General features: G+C 49.3%; 6 protein-coding genes and 1 non-coding gene across 7 annotated transcripts; 5 read left to right on the top strand and 2 right to left on the bottom strand.

The window, feature by feature from the left end:
- Window positions 1-106: 106 nt before the first annotated feature.
- On the bottom strand, window positions 107-1769 carry J7337_012819 (uncharacterized protein; the record flags this gene model as incomplete). The annotated part of the gene is made up of 3 exons (XM_044830320.1): window positions 107-349; window positions 409-1567; window positions 1621-1769. The coding sequence occupies 3 exons, from the start codon at window positions 1767-1769 to the stop codon at window positions 107-109; spliced, it is 1551 nt and encodes a 516-aa protein (XP_044675236.1).
- A 1742-nt stretch (window positions 1770-3511) lies between these two features.
- On the top strand, window positions 3512-4611 carry J7337_012818 (uncharacterized protein; the record flags this gene model as incomplete). Its single annotated transcript, XM_044830319.1, has 3 exons — window positions 3512-3795; window positions 3846-4386; window positions 4441-4611. The coding sequence occupies 3 exons, from the start codon at window positions 3512-3514 to the stop codon at window positions 4609-4611; spliced, it is 996 nt and encodes a 331-aa protein (XP_044675235.1).
- Window positions 4612-6449: 1838 nt separating this feature from the next.
- Window positions 6450-8551, top strand: J7337_012817 (uncharacterized protein; the record flags this gene model as incomplete). The annotated part of the gene is made up of 2 exons (XM_044830318.1): window positions 6450-7686; window positions 7740-8551. The coding sequence occupies 2 exons, from the start codon at window positions 6450-6452 to the stop codon at window positions 8549-8551; spliced, it is 2049 nt and encodes a 682-aa protein (XP_044675234.1).
- A 547-nt stretch (window positions 8552-9098) lies between these two features.
- Window positions 9099-10222, top strand: J7337_012816 (uncharacterized protein; the record flags this gene model as incomplete). The annotated part of the gene is made up of 2 exons (XM_044830317.1): window positions 9099-9357; window positions 9408-10222. 2 exons carry the CDS (start codon window positions 9099-9101, stop codon window positions 10220-10222), a joined length of 1074 nt encoding a protein of 357 aa, XP_044675233.1.
- A 159-nt stretch (window positions 10223-10381) lies between these two features.
- Window positions 10382-10476, top strand: J7337_012815. Its single transcript has one exon. It is a non-coding gene; the product is annotated as a tRNA-Phe (tRNA).
- A 4557-nt stretch (window positions 10477-15033) lies between these two features.
- J7337_012814 (uncharacterized protein) lies at window positions 15034-16035 on the top strand (the record flags this gene model as incomplete). The annotated part of the gene is made up of 1 exon (XM_044830316.1): window positions 15034-16035. One exon carries the CDS (start codon window positions 15034-15036, stop codon window positions 16033-16035), a length of 1002 nt encoding a protein of 333 aa, XP_044675232.1.
- Window positions 16036-19793: 3758 nt separating this feature from the next.
- J7337_012813 (uncharacterized protein) lies at window positions 19794-21338 on the bottom strand (the record flags this gene model as incomplete). Its single annotated transcript, XM_044830315.1, has 2 exons — window positions 19794-19918; window positions 20045-21338. 2 exons carry the CDS (start codon window positions 21336-21338, stop codon window positions 19794-19796), a joined length of 1419 nt encoding a protein of 472 aa, XP_044675231.1.
- Window positions 21339-21912: the final 574 nt, after the last annotated feature.

Here is a 21912-nt window from a genome sequence, read left to right as displayed (position 1 = left end):
TGTAAAGCATGCTAGTACAGAATCAGACCTAATCAAGCTAACGGACTACAAAGCTAAGAAACAAAAAAGCAAGCAAGCAAGCAAGCAAGCAAGCAAGCAAATCAATCTATTCGTTGGCCCATCCCTTGGACATCTCAACCGCTTTGGTCCAACGGCTGAACCGCTTCGTCGCTTCTTCCTCGGCGATCTGCGGTTTAAAGATGGTGCGACCCTGGGTATTCACCTCCTTCAACTCATCAAAGCTCTTCCAGATGCCGACGGCGAAGCCGGCCGCGATAGCTGCACCTAGTGCAGTTGTCTCACGCATGCCGGGTCTGTTGACAGGGATCCCAATAAGGTCAGACTGGGTCTGCCAAAAGTGTCAGCAACATCAAGAACAAGGGTTCCCAAAGCAATTCCTTTACGTACCTGCATGATGAGATCCGAGTTGCACATGCCACCGTCAACGGCCAGCTCCGTCAGCGCATGTCCGCTGTCCTTCTCCATCGAGTCGAGAATGGCCTTTGTCTGGAAACACGTCGCCTCCAGCGTCGCTCTCGCAACGTGCCCGCGCTGCGTGTACGCCGTGATACCAAATATCGTGCCTCTCGCATCGTCAATCCAGTACGGCGCAAACAGGCCGCTAAAGGCCGTTACAAAGGTGCACCCACCATTATCTTCCACCGTCTCCGCGAGCGCGCTGAGCTTGGCTGACGACTCGATGAAGCCAAAGTTGTCAACTAAGAACTTTACGCTTGAGCCCGCGACGGCGATGCTGCCTTCGAGGGCGTACATGGTGTTGCCCTCGCCAAAATCAAAGGCTACCGTTGTGAGAAGTCCGTGTGTTGAAATCACGGGCTTGGAACCAACGTTGTAGAGCAGAAAGCAGCCTGTGCCATATGTGTTCTTGGCAAGACCGGGGGTGAAGCCCTTCTGTCCAACAAGAGCTGCAGACTGGTCGCCCAGACATCCAGTGATCTTGACGCCCTTGAGCGATGTCTTAGCAAGTGTGCCGTACGCCTTGCTATCAGACGACCGCACGATTCTTGGCAGCGTAATCTTCTTGTCATCGATCCTAAACCAGTCCAGAATATCCTCGTCATACTGCAGAGACTCGAGATTCATAAACATGGTCCTCGACGCATTTGACGGGTCAGAAACGTAGACATCTCGGTCCGTTCCGCCGTTGAGCTTATACGTAAGCCAAGTGTCTACCGTTCCAAAAGCGAGAACACCGCGCTCATATGCATCTTTGACTTCGGGGATGTTTTCGAGAAGCCAGAGAAGTTTGCTGACGGAGGGATATGTGGAGAGAGGAATTCCGCATCGCGAGATCAACTCGCTCGCGCCAAGACGGCGCTTCAGGCGGCGGACTAGATCTTTCGATCGTGTGTCTGTCCAGACGATGGCGTTGTGCAGAGCATTGCCGGTGGTCTTGTCCCAGACAACAGTAGTCTCACGCTGGTTTGTGATACCAACGGCCTTGATCTGCTCGCGAGAGTGACCTTGACCTTCAAAGGCTTCTACAGCGCCATCAATGCACTGCTCAACAGAGCTGATGAGCTCTTCAGGATCATGCTCATGCCATCTAAACCAAACATCAACAATCATTCGCGTATCATGTAATCAAGCGTAACTTACCCAGGATGAGGATAGTATTGCTTGAATTCAAGCTGATGAGTAGCTACAACTTCGCCACTGGTGTCGAAGATCAGGAAGCGAGAACTTGTCGTACCCTGATCAATGGCACCAATAAAGGTAGGATTCGATTTTCCGTTGAGCATAGGCATAGTGAGAGATGGGGATGCAGTGGAAAATTGCGGGGAAACGTGTCAGACCCGGGGAGAGCGAATGCAACAGTAACTAAGAGGTAGCAACAGCAGAAACGAAGCGACAACAGCAGCAGAAATGATTGGGGACTGCAGGATCAAAAGCGTATCATATTGGGGTGTTTAAGTATCTCCCATCTCGGGTTCACTCATGGCAACAAACACCGAGATTTCAGATGTAAAGTGCATCTCGGGGAAGCATTTCCCACCACCCTGGGCATGTAATCTGCGGGGTATTGAAATCCTTCTCAGCATTGGCAGAGCGTCACGCACACCCCTTGTAATACCAGCAACCAACGTCACTTTCCTGATGTAGCCTGTAAGCCTCGGCTTGATGATACCGAAATACAGAGCCTATGTCACAAGACGAAACCCATCGGGGATCTAACAAGCGAAAACAGACCAACAACACCTGCCTACCTATGCAGGTATGTACATCTGATAGCATTGTGTTAAACCCGAAGTGTATTTTCTAACCTTATGATATGACTGACTCATAAACTCAATTCCGCCTTCACCTTTCGGTTGCCCCGAACCTTCTCTCAGCTCCGATGGCACCGACATACGTGTCATCACGAAACTTTCTTCAGGTCAAGCTTTTCTCGTTAAGGGGAATTCTATTGATATACTGCTGTTAGAATTTAACCGCCGGATATGCTGTATAGATAAGCTTTCGTTTAGGTACTGCTATATTGCTCTATTATTATCTCGCGTTCGGTTATCTCGGGAGATGTATTAGAGCTTATAATAGCAGGTAAATAAGTTATCTTTTAGGTTTTAATAATATTAGCATTTTACTATAGCTATTAGTTAGTTATTATGGTATTAATGTTTAAGTTGTGGGCTAGAAGTGTTTTTTGCAGTTGAGATTTGTGGCTATGAGCTTATTCCAGCAGGGAGAAGGTTCGTTCATGTTACATTTCCCCACAGTCTTGTTCCAGAAGCTCGACTTGGCGGGTCTGGGATAAACACACCTTGACCATACCTTAATTCCTAGCCAAGCCAACCTCGGTCAAGCGAATGTGCAAATCCTTTTCTCTTTTCGCACGACGATCCGGGGTTTGGTTTGGTTCGGACTGTGGAGTAGCAATATGCAAGCACAAGTCTCGAACGTGCAACCCCCCTCTATTCTCCATCCCACCCGGCCTTCGGTGTAAGCAACCTAATCAGAGCAGATTCTTCGGTGATGATATCCACGTTCTGAACGCCCGTCTCTTTTCCATCTCTCGGTGTGTGCCGCCGAGCGGCATTTCTGGTACTCTTGCACCGCCCGCCGTCCAAGCTTTCGTATCGCGGCCGCACCATGGTTCGATACGTCGGGTGTAGTCGCTGCGTCTCCCCGTGCCCCATTTCCCTCACTCTTTCCTAACGCAGTGGCGGATCGACATGCTTGCCAAAAGCCCACTTCGTTGGTGAGGTCTGATAACCTCGCGGTCTTCGGTATGCTCTGCATGTAAAGAGGGTGGTGTTTGCAAATACCGAGGCCGAAGAGGATCCCCATCTTCTTGGGGATGAGATGAGGGGCAAAAAAGACATCCAGGCTTCGTGCGTTTTGCTGACCATAAATTGTAACGTGATCCCCAGAGATGCTTGATGACGCCAATCCTCTCAGTGTAACCTGTCTCTGCCAACCTTTTCTCCTCTTTCTTGTCTCAAAGATCAATCTTCACAGGCTCACTCACTCTAGGATGCCTATCCCCACCATGAACGACTCCATCTCTGAATCTTCTGTGCACAAATCTTCCATCCCCACTAAAGTCGAGATGAGCCAGAATGAAAAGTACAGCGAGGCTCCGAGTGAACCGCCCACTATTCCTCCCCCGCCGGAGCAGTATGCCTGGAGTCGAGTGAGGGAGTACTGCCAAGATGCCTTTTCAGAATTCTTCGGTACTTTCATTCTTCTCCTCTTTGGTGACGGCGTCGTTGCTCAGGTTGTCCTCAGTCGGGGAACAAAGGGCGATTACCAGAGTATCTCGTGGGGATGGGGGTAAGTCGTTATTGCCGCGGCCAATTGAGCTCATACTGACGTGAATACAGTCTCGGTGTCATGCTTGGAGTATATGTTGGCGGTAAATCAGGCGGTCACTTGAACCCAGCCGTGACTCTTGCCAACTGTATATTCAGAGGTCATCCATGGAGAAAGTTCCCCGTGTATGCCGTCGCTCAAGTCCTTGGAGCCATGTGTGCTGCTGCCGTTGTGTACGGCAACTACAAGTCTGCCTTTGATGCATACGAAGGCGGACCAGGAATTCGAACAGTGATAGGCGAGAATGCAACTGCCGGTGTATTCTGCACATATCCCGCCGAATTCATGACACGCACTGGCATGTTCTTCTCTGAATTCATCGCCAGCACGATTCTGCAGTTTGTCATTTTCGCTATGGCTGATAGCGCTAACATCGGTGCTGGTCCTTTGATGCCGCTTGGCTTGTTCTTCCTGATCTTTGGAATTGGTGCTTGCTTCGGTTGGGAGACTGGCTATGCCATTAACTTGGCTCGTGATTTTGGGCCTCGTTTGGTTTCATACATGATCGGATATGGAAGTGAGGTTTGGTCTGCTGGCGGGTACTACTTCTGGGTGAGTCCAACAAAAATACCTCGACTCTCAATATCAACTGACAGCGGAATCCAGATCCCGATGGTGGCGCCCTTTTTGGGATGTGCTTTCGGTGGCCTTCTGTATGATGTTTTTATCTATACAGGACCCAGCCCGATCAACACGCCAGGCATGGGTCTCCCACGTCTCTTGAGCCCCCGTCGCTCGACGTGGTCCAACACTTACAGCGCTTCCTCTCCCGTATAGTGGTGCTCGATCCTTGAGAGTTCGAGTGCTTTCGTGGTGAGGGCGAGACCGTAGACGATGGTTGAAATTCGCGTCGTGAGATGCAGAAGCATGACCTAAACAGTGGCGCTAAAATGGCAGATTCTTCATTTTGGGGAGCAGCGAGCCTAGCATACGAGAATGGCGTTCGTGTTCATATTTTTTTTGCTCGTTGCTTGTTTGCGGCGGCGGTGTTGAGTGTTCGTTGATAGCGTAGATAATAAGCTCATGCATGCTATGACTCAAAATTCTCAAATGAACGTGGTCGGTGGACGGCGATGACACAGTGCAATCGTGTTTGCCTAAGTCTGCAAGCTGTTAGCAATCTGTGATAGAAAAAGGCAATTTTCTATGTTGAAGAGGGGTGTCTGTGACGGATCGGTATTGCATCGTTTGTTGTCGAAGCTCGGGTCAAGTACCTCCCAAGAGATCGGGGTACAGGAAACCCATGACCTCGATCGAAGATGGTAAAATCTTGCATGGACCATGGACGCATAGTGTAATGAGAGTGGCCTTTGAATGGACTGTTCGTACCTTGATCAGAAGTCGTTGGTCTCTGCGATCCGTCCGCGGGCGCCGTGTTCGTTGTGTCCCAGACGGTTTGACTGAGGTACTCACCAATTGGATGGCAGTCGCCGTTAACGGTCAGCCACCAACCCTAGACCTTCAGCACTCTCAACTTCTCGCTCCATCTGTATCGGCACAACAGCATTGTGAACCTCGTAATGAGCACAAAAACGCATCGTCAATTTCTAGCACTCATAAGTACAGAAGTTGCACACAAACATATGTTTGCCACAATATTCGAGCTGGACATGTTGTCAGTTTGTATGTTTTTCAGCCCTCAAGCCATCAAAAACACAATGTCCACCAGTCACATCACAGTATGACCGTCTTTCGCATTCTGATTAGTGGAACAATTTGGCGTACACAGAACAACAACACATACAGGGCAGAGCTGACATATGCAGTTCAAGCAAATGAATAGGCATAGGCATAGTTTATTTCCCGCATCGTTTTTAGCCAGAAAACTCATGACCTTCTTGAGCCTTTTGACTCTGACCCCAAAGTCTAGAACCTCGGGCTTCCCCTCCCCGACAGTGGGGGCAGCACATGTAACTCTCCGCACATCGGCGCGGCTCATCATTGTTCCACGTCACTTTCGGGCTTTAGCTTCGGTATCTACACACCGAGATGCATAAGACAGGGGTAAAGTCCTCATGACGACGTCAGCTTCTCGGTATTTCGAACCCGACGTGCATTAATGGGCTTGAGGCTCAGGACCTCCCGGAATTCCTCTTTGAGCCATGCGACCCAGCCCGCGAAGTCTATTGCACCGTTTTTGCGTTCATTACATCTCGCTTGCGGGTCAGATGAGAGATGCTTTGAGTAATTCGGGCTCGAGCAGAGACAGATGATGTATTGCATACCTAGCTAGCCTGATTCTGGGTCTGAACCCCCAATCTTTGCTTCCCATGTGCTCCCGACGCCCTCGTAAAAAAAAACTTGTTAAAGCTCAAGCAGTCCATGATATCAGAATCAACCATCGAAGACCCATTTCCAACTCCGCTAATTTATGGAAACTCTCATTTTCGATTCTCCACGATCAATTGCGCTTCGATTTACTTCTTATAAACCCCAAAGCCTAACTTGACTCTCTTTCTTCGTTCTATCTGTATCTTTATTTATTCCCCAGACCCAGTACTCTCCATCTTTTTTCCCTCCCCCAAGCTTTTTCCACACCTGAGAAACAAGCTTCCCGCGCAAACAGTCACTCCAGGCGCATCAACACCCCCAAACACCACACACATACACACAAAATGCAGCAAAGATTACGGTCGCTCAAGCGCCCTCTGCTCCTCGCAGCAGCAGCCACAACAACAGTCACCCTCGGCGGAGCATACTACGCCTCCCGCAACAAGACACACATCGTCGACAAGCCCCTCGTTCCCCTCAAGCGCGATGAAAAGAACCGCATCGTCCCTCCTACATTCAGCGCCACAAAGACCCGCGCCTCACAACTCGCTGAGCTGCGTCGCAGCGGCCAAGACACAGAATACGACCTCCTCATCATCGGAGGCGGCGCTACAGGAACCGGTATCGCCGTTGACGCCATCACCCGCGGTCTCAAAGTCGCTCTTGTAGAGCGCGATGACTTTTCCTCTGGCACAAGCTCAAAGAGCACGAAGCTCGTTCACGGTGGTGTGCGATATTTAGAAAAGGCTGTTTGGAACCTTGACTATGGTCAATTGCAGCTTGTTATGGAAGCTCTTCGTGAGCGCAAGACGTTCCTCAACATTGCTCCTCACTTGTCCAGCTCATTGCCAATTCTACTACCCCTCCAGAAATGGTGGGAGGCGCCCTACTTCTGGGCTGGTACCAAGGCCTACGATCTCCTCGCTGGCTCGCAGGGTCTTGAGAGCTCATACTACATGAGCAAGAACAAGGCCCTCGAGGCATTCCCTCTCTTGCGACGGGAGAACATGGTTGGTGCGCTGGTATACTATGATGGTCAGCATAACGACTCTCGAATGAACGTCGCTCTCGCTCTGACTGCTTCTCACTACGGCGCTACTGTTCTCAACCACGTTGAAGTAACTGGTCTCGAGAAGGATGCCAACGGCAAGATCATGGGCGCTCAAGTCCGCGATGTCCTCGCCTCCAAGGACGGCGATGCCGCTGCCGCTCAGCCCTTCAAGGTCCGCGCCAAGGGAGTCGTCAACGCAACCGGTCCCTTCACTGATGCCATTCACCAAATGGACGATCCCTCTCGCAAGCCCATTGTCGCTCCCGCTTCTGGTGTGCACGTCATGCTCCCCAAGGAGATCTGCCCCAACGGTCTTGGTCTTCTCGACGCTGCTACCTCAGACGGTCGCGTTATCTTTGTTCTTCCCTGGCAGGGCTACACTCTCGCTGGTACCACCGACAACCCATGCGAAGTTGAAGCTGCGCCTGTTGCGCAACAGCAGGATGTTGACTTTATCCTCAAGGAAGTCAGCAAGCTTCTGACACCCGAGTCTGTTCTTTCGCGCAAGGACGTCCTCGCTGCTTGGTCTGGTAAGTCTCATCATCTCAATTGACCTGACCCGAACATTTCTAACAATTCTCAGGCATCCGACCTCTCGTCAAGAACCCCAACGCCAAGAACACCGAGTCCCTCGTCCGAAGCCATCTCATTACCACATCCCCCTCCGGTCTGCTCACCTGCGCTGGTGGCAAGTGGACCACCTACCGTGAAATGGCCGAGGACACCGTCAATGAGGCCATCAAGCTCTTCGACCTCAAGCCCCAAGCCGTGGCTCTTCCCGACATCAGCGGCGCCGGCGCTTCCGGCTTCACCACCCGCGGCGTCTGCTGCACTCGCAACGTTCCTCTGATCGGCGCCCACGGATACTCTACATCTCTCGCCTCTCAATTGATGGAGTTCTACAACATTGACGCTGACATCGCTGACCATCTCGCTCACAACTACGGTGATCGCGCCTGGACTCTCCTCTCCATCTCTCCCGCCCTCAACACCCGTCTCGTCTCCTCTCTCCCCTTCATCGAGGCTGAGGTCTCTCACGGCATTCGCTCCGAAGCCGCCTGCACAATCCCCGACATCATCGCCCGCCGCACCCGTCTCTCATTCCTCGACTCCCACAAGGCTCTTGAAGCTCTTCCCCGCGTTCTTGAGATCGCCTCCACAGAACTACAATGGAGCGCCGCCCGCAAGGAGCAGGAGAAGGCTGATGCTATCAAGTTCCTCGCCTCTATGGGTCTTGAGCAGCAGACCGATGCGCCCGTGCAGGCCTCCCAGGAGGAGAAGATGCCCGCGCGCAGCATTGAGCACGCACCCCGACCGACCCGCGTTGGTGGTCTTGATGTTGACCTGAATGGTCTTGGTGGTACCGGCTCTTACAGCAAGTCGCGCGACGACTAGATGAGCATTTCCTTTTTAGAGATAGCATGTAGCATATAGAGATTCCCGGGATAGGTTGTGTTATACTTATACTAAAAAGCACGGCGCATAGATGCAGGATTGGGCTGGAATTGGACAAGGCGTCACGGATTTCCTTGATAACTATATATTTTAATGAACTTTATGATCATCTGCATCTTCTCAAGTTAAACGCCTCTGCACTCGCGATCCTTCGACCCCACAACTGATGCTCAAATCACGCGCCTCACACGAACGTTGGGAATTTGAGGTTTTTATTTTTTATTTTTTTATATTTTTTTTGATCTTTGGCAAACCCGTCAAGTCAGGATCAGCCTCGACAATCCAGACCACCGCCTCGTCTTGGCTGATCCGCCATGGTAGGGTCTAGGCTCACGCTATCTCAGCCACAATACTTCACCCCCGGTTGGGCTTCATGCAATTCAGAGGTATTCTAAAGCCCATCGGGACAACTTTTTTGTTTGCCCAAATGATATTCTCTCGAAATTTTTGAAGTGGCCTTCAAGGTAAATCTCTGGATACGAGCACGATGCGTAGATTTATGTTGCTGGGCGCGCTGTTTGGTCGAGCATTAGCGACATGCTATTACCCCAACGGTATCAACGCAGCAAAAGATTACAAGTACGAACCATGCGGCAACTCAACCACGACGTACTCTACATGTTGCTACTTTGGAGAGGGCGACAAATGTTTGGCAAACGGCTTGTGCAACCAACCAGGAAAATACGACTACCGCGCTGCTTGTCAGAACAAAGACTGGTCTAATTGCCCAGAGGTTTGCATGGACAGTAAGTCACCCCCGAATCGCCAAACAGAAATGGCACCTAACATCAGATAGCGGAATCTGGCACTTGGTTCCCACTGCAGACATGTGGAAAGAATAAATACTGCTGCCCTCCAGCAGACGGAAGCGATTGTTGCGACAGCGGCGCTCAGATCTATACCCTCAAAGCACCCGATCCCAAATCAAGCACCAAGACGAGCGATGCGACGAGTACTTTCCAAAGCGTCATTCGCACTACCATTATACAGAGTCCGACCTCAACAGCAAATCGAGGGGATAGCTCGGTCAAAAAGTCCTCTACGCCTGCGATTGTCGGAGGTACAGTCGGCGGTGTTTCGTTTATCGGGTTCTTGTTCCTTGGAGTCTTCTGCGTTTACAAGCGGCGCGATCGCCCTTCTACTCCGCACGCGACTGCAGTGACACCCGAGAAGAAGGATGATGCTTCGAGCGGCAAAGGCAACGCCACGGTCGAGGTCTTGCCTCAGACCGGCGTTGCGGAAGCTGAAGGGACAGAGGGTAATAGGTACACTGAAGTTGACTCGCGGGCTGTCAATGGTACCCTTCCTCCACTCGCGTACCCTGAGGACGATGGAATGCCACAGCCCGCCGATGTTTCACTCCCTCAGCAGCCGTATCCTGAGAACGATAATATGCCACGAGCGGGTAGGCCAGGACAAGGTCTTCGGGGACAGGCAATGAGAAGGGCAGGAAATGCTTCGACTGAGGCAGACTCCAACCCAATCTTCCATGCGGATTCAAATCCTATCTTACAAGCTGATTCCAACCCGCTTAACGAAGCGCCGGATGATGCTTGGGTCAGGCCCCGTATTGTGACCATTACGAAAAGCGCGTCGCATGAACTCCCATAGCATTTTCCGTAATAGTTTGACGAAGAGAAATTACTTCTTGTTTCGATAGCGGCTGATGTTAAGCTTTGTGTGCATATTATGGCGACCCCATTCACTTTCTCGGCGACATTTCGCCACGGTGGCGAACATGTGGGCTCCTAAGAACGCTGGTTTTAACAAGCGGGTTTAGCTCAGTTGGGAGAGCGTCAGACTGAAGTCACACTTCAATTAAATTCCATATCTGAAGGTCGTGTGTTCGATCCACACAAACCGCAAACCTCTTTTTATCCATACCCAATATTTTTTGAGAAGACTCATCTACATCCCCCTCCTTATGTTAATGACTTTTGTTACACATGTAGCATTTTTGGCAATACGTGTTTCAGTCTAATTGACTGCGTGAGTTCATTGTAAACCTGAAGAACTACCTAAATTGATGCGCTTAAGTTGAGTATATTTATAATGATCAAGTCCATTGTCGCACCCGACTCTAGGAACATTCGTTGGATCATGAGGTTCTTGTAAAGACTATTGTGGTTTTGGTTGCTTGCCTACAATCCACAGTCTGTAGGAGGATATCGAGAAAATAGCGAAAAGAAAAGCCTTTGCATAGTCAGTAGTAGGACTCGTAGTACTGGTAGTTTGACATAAGCGCTCCATCCAAGCTCAAGATCTATTATTCAGGGACGGAATTTGAAGCACGGTGACTATCATCGGCCTTTCGCGGTTCCAATCGCGGCTTTACCGCTTCGCTGATAGTATCTTATAAGCTATGGCATAAGGAGAACAAGCGATGAACCAGAGTGCAAATTCGTACTATTTTTCCGGTATCGCCCAATCTTTGGACTTCTGCAAAATTGCCGGCCCTCGAGCTTGTCAGTAGTATCGGTCTTTAGCTGTGCTGAGTACGTAGATTCAAGTTGTTGGTGGCGGACGCCCTTGCCTCTGGCAGTGATATGAACGTCGCCTTCGTCGTCTTCATCATCTCCACCGTCATTACTGTCATCACCGCCTTTGCTGTCTTCTTTGAAGTCATTTCTCTTGTTATCGTCAAGGTTGAGGACCAGAAAAGCAGAGCCACAAATTTTATGGACTTGACCCTCTTCCGCCCCTGGTCTCTGGACTAGAGCAGCATGGCCTGAATATTCCATCGACAAGTGAAGACCTTAGCAAGCCGCAAATAGCTCTTTGAGTCACACCGAACACTTGGGCAACAACCCCCACACGCTCGAGCGCAAGGCCCGAGATCGCGAGCGTTTATTAAAGAGAAGAACGATATTCTTAGTACACTATAAATAGCTCTTCAGACCACACCAAGCACTCGGGAAAGGAACCCCACATACTCAAGCGCAAGGCCCAAGATCGCAAGCGTTTATTAAAGAGATGGACGATCTTCTTAGCAAGTTACACCAAGAGCCCGGGCAAGGATCCTCACACGCTCAAGCGAGAGGCCCGAGATCATGAACGATTGCTTGCAAGTGGGAAAAAAAAGGTCACCGGCTAAGAAAGGATTATGAGAGGCGCAAAAATTTCAGTCCTGTGATGTAGTCCAGCCCAGGTACCCAAAGTATTGAGATTTCTCTCCACCCGCCTCTGAATAGCAGATATATTCATTTCTCGACACACGTGATTCCGACTTGGATATAACTAGATGAAAGTCACTACCATTGTATTCAACACGGGAGATCTGTGACCCAACCCATGGATACTGTTGATGCGCTTGATGGTTAGCAGTGGGAAAGAAGAGGCTACGTTACAGTGTCTTGAGTTTATTTATTGTGTATCTGCTTACTTTTAGGTTGATATGTATTTGGGCAGTTTGAAGTCCAGTTTCCTCAATTGGGAAGATAAGATCGTGAATCTCTTCGTGAAGGATATCCAAGTTATTTCGAGAGGGAGCGCAGATGAACCCTTTTGACAATCAGTATACCTGAGCAGCATGGCCTACCATAAACCCTGTAAAATGGTTCATACCCAACTCAGGTAAGATTCAAGAAGCAACAAGGTAGTGGACATTTATGTAGTCATAGGCAGTTACGATGAAGCTTCCAGCGCCGTGGCTTTCATCCAGGCCAGCTACTTCCTCAAGAACAGAGGATAACAAAACGAAGAGAGGCAACCAGGGACTTGGAAGATTCATCATAAAGCAAAGATAAAAGCTTCATTCTTCAGTTCAGTTATAAAAAATCACACTGCTTTCGAGTTCATCATCAAAGTGCAAAGTTCAAAGTCACAGCACATTTATCATCAACACAAAGTCATGTAAGAGATGCGGTCCCATTCATGTCGGTCTCCAGCCATACTAACAAAGACACCAGTTTCACCAAAACAAACACGGACATGACTAGCACTCCTCTCGCGACCCCCAAGCGCCAGCGAACAAACGCGGCTTCGGATAATGTCGTGTATATATCTGAAGAAGCATGGCAAGCAAAACCTACCTGCACCAACAACGTTTCCTGATAGCCCCTATCAAGAGGGCAAGTGGGACGATATCCTTTAATCCACGGATTGGGATTGTCTTGCGATTGGTTACGAAGCTGACATGCTACGGTGCTTGTCACCGGCCCAACGAGTACCTGCCTCATGTGGGATTTGGTCAGAAGAGTCTTTACAGCATTGCGGCTGGGCTCGGTTGGGATGGGCTTGTTCTCATAGCAACAACATCCTCCCATCTTGTAATGGAAGCAATTTTGGGGGGGCTGACCTTCGGGTTAGCGGGTGGCAAAGACGTTTTCTACAACCTCCACGTGGTGCCACCTGGGAATTCGGCTAAGTCGGAGCCAATGCAGAGACGCAACAAGCCTTCGGAATATCTGGAGCAAACCATTCTCTCCCTTGTGTCTTCAATCACCGAGCAATTCCAAATCGACAGATCAATCACCACACCTCGACAGCTCAAAGCTGAGCAATCCACTTCTACCAACGACCACCTGACTCACTGAACGACCATCCGACTCACTGAACGACGATGCACCGAACGACGATGCGCTTCAAGTACTGAACGAAGAGCATTTGCTCCTGAGAATCGATTATCACCAGCAAAGGAATTGAGTTCAATGTCAACAAGCTACCTCACCGACCCAAGAAAGCTCAAGAACCAGGTAGCTCAGCAACATCAGCAACAAGCAAGTGATTTCAACGATAACCCAAGCGACATCCAAGCGACATCCAAGCGATATCCCAAGCAATATCCCAAACAATATCCCAAACAATATCGAAGCATCGCAAGCGTCCTTAGCGTCTCAAGCGACATCCCAGGGGACATTTCCAGAGTCCCCAGAATCCCCAGAACCCTGATGATATAGCTAATCATTAACTAGGTACACAAAGCGAACGGAACGCAATAAACCGTGGTCGAGCGGGATAAGCAGAACGAACGAAAAGACGAACGAACCGAATGCCTCAAAAGGAACCACTCGAACCGACGAACCAGACGCACTAGATGGCTAGCTTTCATCATGGAATGAATGTGACTTAAAGACCACGAATGACTAGCAGAGTTACAATAACGAGATGGCCACGGAAACAGCGCGGAATATAGTCAAGTATAACACCTTTCCAGACGCCCCATCGAGGTTCAGACTGTCACTTGCCTTAGCATTCACTAAACGTCTTGTAAGAGTTCGATATTTGTTCTTGGTGAGAGTGAACACACAGACGCACACTGAGGTGGAAAGGGACACAGTAAGAGAGGTATTGATTGAGGATTCTGTGTATTGTTCGGTAAGGTCTTTGCCACAACGTTGACACGAATTGAGAAAACTGACAATGGTGGTGAAACAGACATGGCATACACACAGTACTAGCGGTTATTCGACCTTCGACCATGGCGATGGCTTGATATGTCTCGCTGAGGCGTCATCAGCTTTAAGTATCAATCAATTCACATTGTTCAGCGAAAGCATCGCTGTTACGGCTCCGAGGGGTGGATAACTCAAGTGGCTATCATGGCACGACAAGGGTCAAAAGTGGTCCGGACGTAGGAATCGAGTGTTCAGTTCTGGTTTCATGAGGGAAGGTAAGGACTCAATTAGCCTTCGGTAAAGGAGTTGCAGGACTAACGATGCCAAAGCACAGGAACACGATCAATGTACACGTTTTATGCTATTAAGGATCGTATGAGTAATCAGAATGATCAGGAAACCGATGAATCAAAAGTCCAACGTGCGCTCAACAAGAATTCCTCAACAAGCTATTTTGCATCGTTCGTGCGAGGCGTGTGATGTAAGCATCGGCGGTCAGGTCCATCAAGGAATTCAAGTCCCAATGACTCTAGTCTTGTGTGGGTATACCAATAGACGCAGATTGAGTTGGAAATCGAGTCCAGGCTAGGCTTGTGTTGAAACGAAGCTACCATGGCTGGGAAGAGCGCGCAAGATTTCTCGATGTAACACGAGATCCACGCCACGGCAAAAGTGAGGAGTTTTTAGAGAACCGACCTAGCCGGCGACCGAAAGTTTATGTAGCTCATCTCTCTATGCGTCAGACGTGACCATCATCAGATAGGGTTATAAAGCTTATCTTGGGCAATTGTGTTAGGTGGCTGGTATACTGCCTGGATTGACTTTGATAAGAGTGTCATCTTGAGTTGATACCTAGTCCCCACAGCTGATGGCTCACATCACGCGCCTCACACACGTATGAGTCAAGCCGGAAACTTTATTTGCGAAAGGGTAGGTATAAATAAAATGCCAAATCCTAAGTTGCGCTTCACGATCTCTTCTTCCGGATATTTTCTCTATTGTCCAAAGTCACAATACAAAAGATCCACTTTACTATCACTACCAAAAATTCAGCACACTCTTAAAATCAAGATAATTTATCAGGTCATGGCTTCTTTCGAAAGATTCCCAGAGCTTCCCAAAGAGCTTCGGGATCAGATCTGGAGTTTCGCTGGTCGAGATGACCGTCCCGGTGTACATATCTTCGGACAGCATGACAAAACAAAGGAGAATACCAGCGAGAGCCGTTTCCTAAGATACGATGACAGAACAAGCGAAAACTGGGCAGCGCCTTCATGGCGCCGATACTATGAGAACTTCAACGAGGACCGCAGCGACGAAAACATCTCAACGTACTTGATCGATGGCGGCCTATGGACAGCTTGTCATGAATCGCGGCTCGTCATGGAAAGGCGATTTGAACAGTCGAAGCGAAAGCTTGTTGACGAAAAACCTCGCCAAAGACACGATAGAACAAAAGAAGTCTTCAGAAAGGCTACAACAGGCTGCTTTGACGGTACACCTCTTCATCCAGTGACAGTCTTTCCCCACCGGGACCTTTTTGTCCTTCAGTGCAATGACTTGAAAAACGTCAACTGGAGCTTACTTGGTTTAGAGGCTTCAATGGAGATTCCTGCAGAAGGTTTTGGTGGGGTGAGGCACGTCGCGTTAGAGTACGACCCAAAGTGGTGGAGTGAGGCTCACGCAAGGACAACGCCTTTGTGCCTGATTGAAGATGTTTGGGCAATCATGGAGGCTGCCTTTAAAATGTCGCCCACTGTCTCGAGACTTTGGTTTATTGACCGCTCCCTGAGACGAAAGAAAGAGGCTCCGGCGTTCAAAGAAACGGCAGAGGATGGCTTCGGGATTAATGCCTTCTATGCCAGCGACAGAAGATTTTTGGAGGTAGACCATAACAACCCAGGCCATCTCGAAGAGGAGTGGGAATATACCGGATGCCTGAAAGACGAGTCAAACAATGGCTTAAGTTCGTCGCTGGATTTCTTGCGAGCATTGGAGTTAGAGCTCTACGACATGTCATTTCCCACTTCAGATAATTATTCTGAAGATTACTCTATTGTTGGGCTCCTTGGGTGGGACAATAAATAATTTACGGCTATATTCAGGAACAAATTCATCATATGACTGAACATTGATCCAAAATTCGAATTTAAACTTGGAATGCAACATGTTGTATAGGTAGACAAGGAAGTAATTAAACTCTGCATAGTGGCTTTAAGATTTGAGTCACAAGTCTCAGCCGCGAATCACACAGTTTGCAATGGAAAGCTTAAGCATATGTAAGTGGCAGATGACACAGACCGCAAAGTATAACTGCCTTTGTCCTTATTATAAGAACCCTTGCTCTCCCCAATGTTCTGGCCAGATTCCATTTGCTAAAAAGCCTCTCGTATACAGAAAATTCTCCAAGAGCAGTGAAATCGACAATCACAACAACAAAAACTCCAGAGCGTACCTCACTCCAACAACCTATCTTTACAGACCTCACATCTCATCATTTACCGATCATGGCGAAATTTTCGGATCTTCCCAGGGAGATCCGAGACATGATCTGGCCACTCGTCCTTCGAGATGATCACCCAGGCGTTCACATCTTCGGGCACTACGACGAGAACAAGAAAGACGTGCCTGAAGGCCGTTCTCTCATGCATGGTAACCTCTTCAGTGGTATACTCTCGGAGCCGTCACCCGACAGATACTTCACCAGCGCTGGACAAGAACCGCAAAAACGAGAACATCTCCACGTATCTCATCGACTGCGCAATGTGGAATACCTGCAAAGAGTCGCGACTTGCCGTCGAAAAGCATTTCAGCCAGTACGAGTGGCCTAGTGACGCGCTTTGGTATACGACAAGCGATGCTAGAGTTTATTGTGGCTATCCTTACCACAAAGTGTTCCAGGTGCCCTCGACGGGATATTTCGAGGGAGGTTCTCCACACTATTTGACTGTCTTCCCTCGTAGGGATCTGTTTGTTTTCCAACCCGATAAACTGGCAGTGTGGATTGGTATTTCGTTGGGTCGCGTCCAACAAAAGGAGACAATCGACCGACCTTTCGGAGACTCCAGCATATCGCGATTGAATATGATCCAGAGTGGGCCGAGGAAACTGAATCATCATATCTTGTGATGAGTCAGTTGGTAGAAGCTGCTTACGAGCTGAAGGACAGCCAAAAGCTATGGTTCATTGATCATAGCCTCAAACGAAAGAAGGATGCGCCAGACTTTAACGAAAACGGAGATTGCTGGATATCGCTCAACGCATTCTACGCCAGAGACAGGAAGTTCCTGGAAATCTACTGGCGCTCCTCTTGTGGACCACTGGAAGATTGGGATCATCTAAAGCCAGTAGGGGACACATCGAAGGAAGATGGCAGTTATTCGATTAGATTTTTGCAGAAGTTCACGGAGCTAGCTCTGGAAGGTACACTCATCCTCATTATTGTCATTACCGCCATCGGGATCATTTGTGGCACTGTTACATCGGACTACTTAGGTGGGATGAACTTTGAACTCTTGATATGATATAATATTTATTCTTAGTAGAATGATGAGGATTGATCCGCCGGACTTGCATGCGTCATAAACTATTTGTTAGCCTGTGACCTCATCTTGTCAATGGATGGAGAAACCTTACCTGTGCGTTTTCGCGACGGCCCTCGACCCCATTCATCAGTAAGTCAACAAGCAAGTGGCAGCTCGAGTCATGTCTATATCGTCTATCAGCTATAGGAAGGGTAGGAAAGGAATTGCGTCTCTGCACTGGCTCCGGTATCGACCGGGTTCCCAGGCAGCACCACGAGGAGGTTGCAGAGTCCGACTTCGCCACCCGCCTCCCCTCTCACTTCAAAAGTGGAGGGTCAGCATCTTCCCCATTCTTCAGTGAATGCTAAAGGAAGCATCGAATTGCTATAGGGATGAACCCGTCCCAACCGAGCCTGGCGCTATGCCTATGAGACTCTTCTGATCAAGAACCTGATGGAATTGATACGCGCTGGACCGACGACAAGCATCGTAGCAACAGGGACAAGCCCTCCTTACCGAGCCTGGGATCATACCAATGGGACTCTTCTGACCAAGAACCTGTTAGTAAGGAACTGATACGCGTTAGGTCGATGACGAGCCCCCGACCGAGTCCAGCGTTCAGTGCTAAAGAGACTCTTCTGGCCGTTTGCAAGTTTGCATGGCACGCGTCAGGGGTCGTGGACAAGCACTGCATAATGCCAGCATTGATAACCAAGCGCAGGATCCTTCAAAAATAATGTTGTCCCACTTGCCCACGCTCTCGGGGCTATCAGGCATCGTGACACCGGCGCGCTGCATAATTGCCATTCGCGACGCCTAGGCCATTCCTCTTTGTGGGTTGAGGCCCTGCAGTTGACCGCTTGATTTATCCGATTTGGTCGAGGTGAATACCAATACCGTTTCGTTCGATCGTTGGCTCATCTGCTCGTCGGTGCCCGGTCGGTCGGTCGTTAGGCTTCGGACACAATCTGCCGGGACTTTGCTTCGATGGCACTGGAGGCTCGTAGGGGTACTGTACAAGTCAGCCGTATCTGCTTGCTCTTGGTTGAAGTGGAGGAAGTGAAGGCGCTGTCACTCACCAAGGTCTATGAAGTTGGGTTTGGCGATGGATGGGATGGCTGTGCATGAAGCAGGAGGATTTCCATGTGTGTTGGAGTGATGAAGTTGTCAAGTCTGGGAGCTCGAGGCGATGGTCAGTTACCCGTCAATATTTGGCAGGACCGTGGCCGAGGCGATGACGTGTTGCGCTTCAGTGAGGGAAACCACTGTCGTAAACTGATGGAAGGGCCAAATCAATTTGGGAGCCATAACAAACGATCCATTTCTGTCTTCAGCTTGAGAGATTGCGTGAGTGCTGAGGTAAGCTCACAAAGGGTGTTCATTCTCTCATGATGTTGGTTATTGAAGAGGCTTCACACAGTCAATCAATGTTTTGTGCTTCTTAAAACAGATTCAGCTGATCTGAAATCTGACTGGGCTCTAAGCCTCCTCATAACCCCTCAAAAGGAAGCTACTGTGAGATTTCCATGGAAATATGTATAAGTGACTTCCATTCTTTGGTGATGTCCACTCCCGAGTCACGCACGTCTCACTTTCCATCTCCAAACGAAGCGGAGAGAAGTCTCCCTGACCACCGAGACAACAAGTCCACTGTAACCGGATCCTAGGCGTCTCGTCTTAGGCAAGCTCGTCGTGTTGGTCATCAGCGTGGCATTTGTGTTGGTGCTTGGGCTCGACAAGAGAGACACGATCATCTGAAATACGAATCAAATAAAGAACGAAAACTATTTGAGACAACAAGACGCGAATTACCTTTGTCCAGGACCTCATATCTTCTCTGGATCCATGATCATCGAGTCTTGTAAACGTTCGAGTTGAAGCTTCACCCTACGATCCAAAAAGAGTGCACTAAGTTGTACTAAGCTCATCGAAATATTTACGTTTCTTAGGATGATTTGAGACGAAGCCACCACGTTATCAGATCTTCGAGTCAGACTGTACCGCCATAGTATCCTTGTATTTATATTTGTCCAAGTACCGTATTCTAGTGCCCTTTCATAAGACGTCCAAACTCGATTTTCTTGAATACGGCCCATCCAAATTATCCCTGTTCACCTGTCCAGTTGAATGAACAATTACCGACCTCAGCCTTCCGTATTTTCCATATTGTACTGGCGAAGGCTATTCCACAAGATAACGAGCGCCCTCAAGCCCCAGCCATTCTATAATGAGACCCTCGAGGTAGAACCATAATACTCTTCCCCAAAATGCGTTAATGTGTATACCCATTGTATCAGGTATACCGTTGTAGTTTGTTGTTGTTTACTGATCTCCCCACAGATTAGTCCCCCCATTCTCGGTATTGCGCCCATCGACATCTTCAGAGTGTAGGGACGGGGACATCATAGCCTGATCAACAGCCTCAACATAATCGACTGGGGAGTAATCTGCGGTGCATATTCGTGGGCGGAAACGACAATAGCTTTTCCCACCAGCTCGATTGCGACAGTCTGCTCGTTGGCACACATGGCCATATACACAGTTTGCTCTGCGGCAAGCTCCCCCACGCGTACAAGGTACGGAACGTGACAGATGTTCGAGTGCTGGGAGCAGGTCTTTATCAATTGGTGCATGCTCATATCCGCAGTTGTCGCTCTCGCATGAATTATACAGCTGTGCATTATTGCAGAATTTCTTTTCCTGCGATAGCAGCTTGAGACGTCTTGCGGCTTCGGGGTCAGGCGGGGGCAAGTAAGCGTCAAGGCGGTCTTCAACAGCGTTGATGGCAACACATCCATCTGGGATATCCTCCTTTCGAGGCAGAGACTCGATGTTACTTTTGGTGATGCTGGAGCCCCGTCGCCAATCACCTGTCAGGTTCTTTGTGCTTGTGCCGTAGGTTGATGGCGAAGGTGTGCTATTCTGACTGGATGTTTTACTGTCGCCGTGAGAGAACTTGCAGCCGCTGCCATATCGGCAATTTCCTTGTGCATAAAAGTTGCAGACCGTGTTCCCATCATTCGAGTTTCCTTTGATCGTAGAATTTGTGTAAGGTGCGCTGACGGCTTTGCCCATATTGTTGGACGACGCAAGAGCCGCTTTTGTTTGCGCAGTAGAATAAGCGTATGTCAGTGGCACATGGCGGAACACGCCAGGGAGTTCCTCAACATTCATACCGAGTCTGTCAAACTCCTTATGAAACAACACACTCGGCGTTCGAATAAGCGTGAATCTTTCACGGTTGCCCCTAAAGGGGATAAGGTCGGATACGTAGCCCACGTCGTGGCAGGCTGCGAAGTAAATATGCTTGCACTGGGCGTTGTCGGCGTACAGGCGCAGAATGGCCTTGACTTTAAAGTCGGCGTTTTCTTTTAACTCGCCCGCGTCGATGAAGTCAGCGAGGCCGTAAGAGCGGTTAAACCCGGCTGTGAAGGATGAGAAGGAGCGCTTCTCTGCGCCGGCGAGGCCGTTCTTGCAGAGCGCTTTTGATAGGCCTGTGAGGTTGGCGTAGACGCGGACCATGACCTCGCAGGATTCGAGACCTTTGCGGCGTAGACTATCTTTAATAGTGTCGTTGAGTTGCTTGGCGGCTCTGCTCCCGCCTTCTTCACCGTCTTTGACGAAGCGTTCGTCAAAGATGTAACCATCTCCGTCAACGACTACGAGAGCAAAAGGATTACGCTCTTGACCTCTTGCGAGCTGCTTGTAGCGCTCTCTGCCCTCACGCTCCTCTTCATAGTCGCTTTTTAGACGCTTATAATCTTCAATGAGAATAGCGTACTGGTCGAGAATATCATTGAGGGCGTTGCTATTGCGGAACTCGGCAAGCTTGTCAGCTGCACTGTCGATTGTCGCATCAGGAAGCATTGTCGGCGGATGACGACGACATGCCCTGCATCGCCGATGATTCCGGGGAGATTTGTGAGCGAGGTGTGAGGTGAAAGAGGAGAGGGTATGCTGTCGCTTATGGTGAAGTGCGGGCACAAACGAATGCTGGGCAATTTTAAGGCGGTAACGGTAGATGAGATTGCGGTTGCGGAGTCATGTGATATGCCACGTGTGTTACTCTTCAGGCGTCAACGGCGGGAACCCAATCTTGTTTATGGATGCAGGAAGACGAAAGAAGGACAGCCACGTAAGGATTGTTTCACTTGTGTTTGTTGTTTGTTTTTCTGTGTGCACAGTCGCTTTGGTACAGACGTCGCTGTTTGGCTTCGTGAATTTGGTCAAGCATCGTACGTTAGTTATGACGCCCCACTATCGGCACTGAAATGGCTTTCATCCTCATGGATGCCATGAGACTTACACAGAAAACGAGGTAGTGCATCTGTTTCTTTAAACTCACAAAGAACATTCCGATGTTTTAGAAGTTGCAACTAATGTACTGCCTCTTTCACCTTCATACCCATTCTCGTCCCGTCCCAACTCATTTCATGGCACC

Source organism: Fusarium musae, chromosome 10, assembly GCF_019915245.1.
Source record: "Fusarium musae strain F31 chromosome 10, whole genome shotgun sequence".
Taxonomy (NCBI): Eukaryota; Fungi; Ascomycota; class Sordariomycetes; order Hypocreales; family Nectriaceae; genus Fusarium; species Fusarium musae.
The sequence above is the reverse complement of the archived record's forward strand: the minus strand, read 5'-3'. Positions and strand labels throughout refer to the sequence as shown.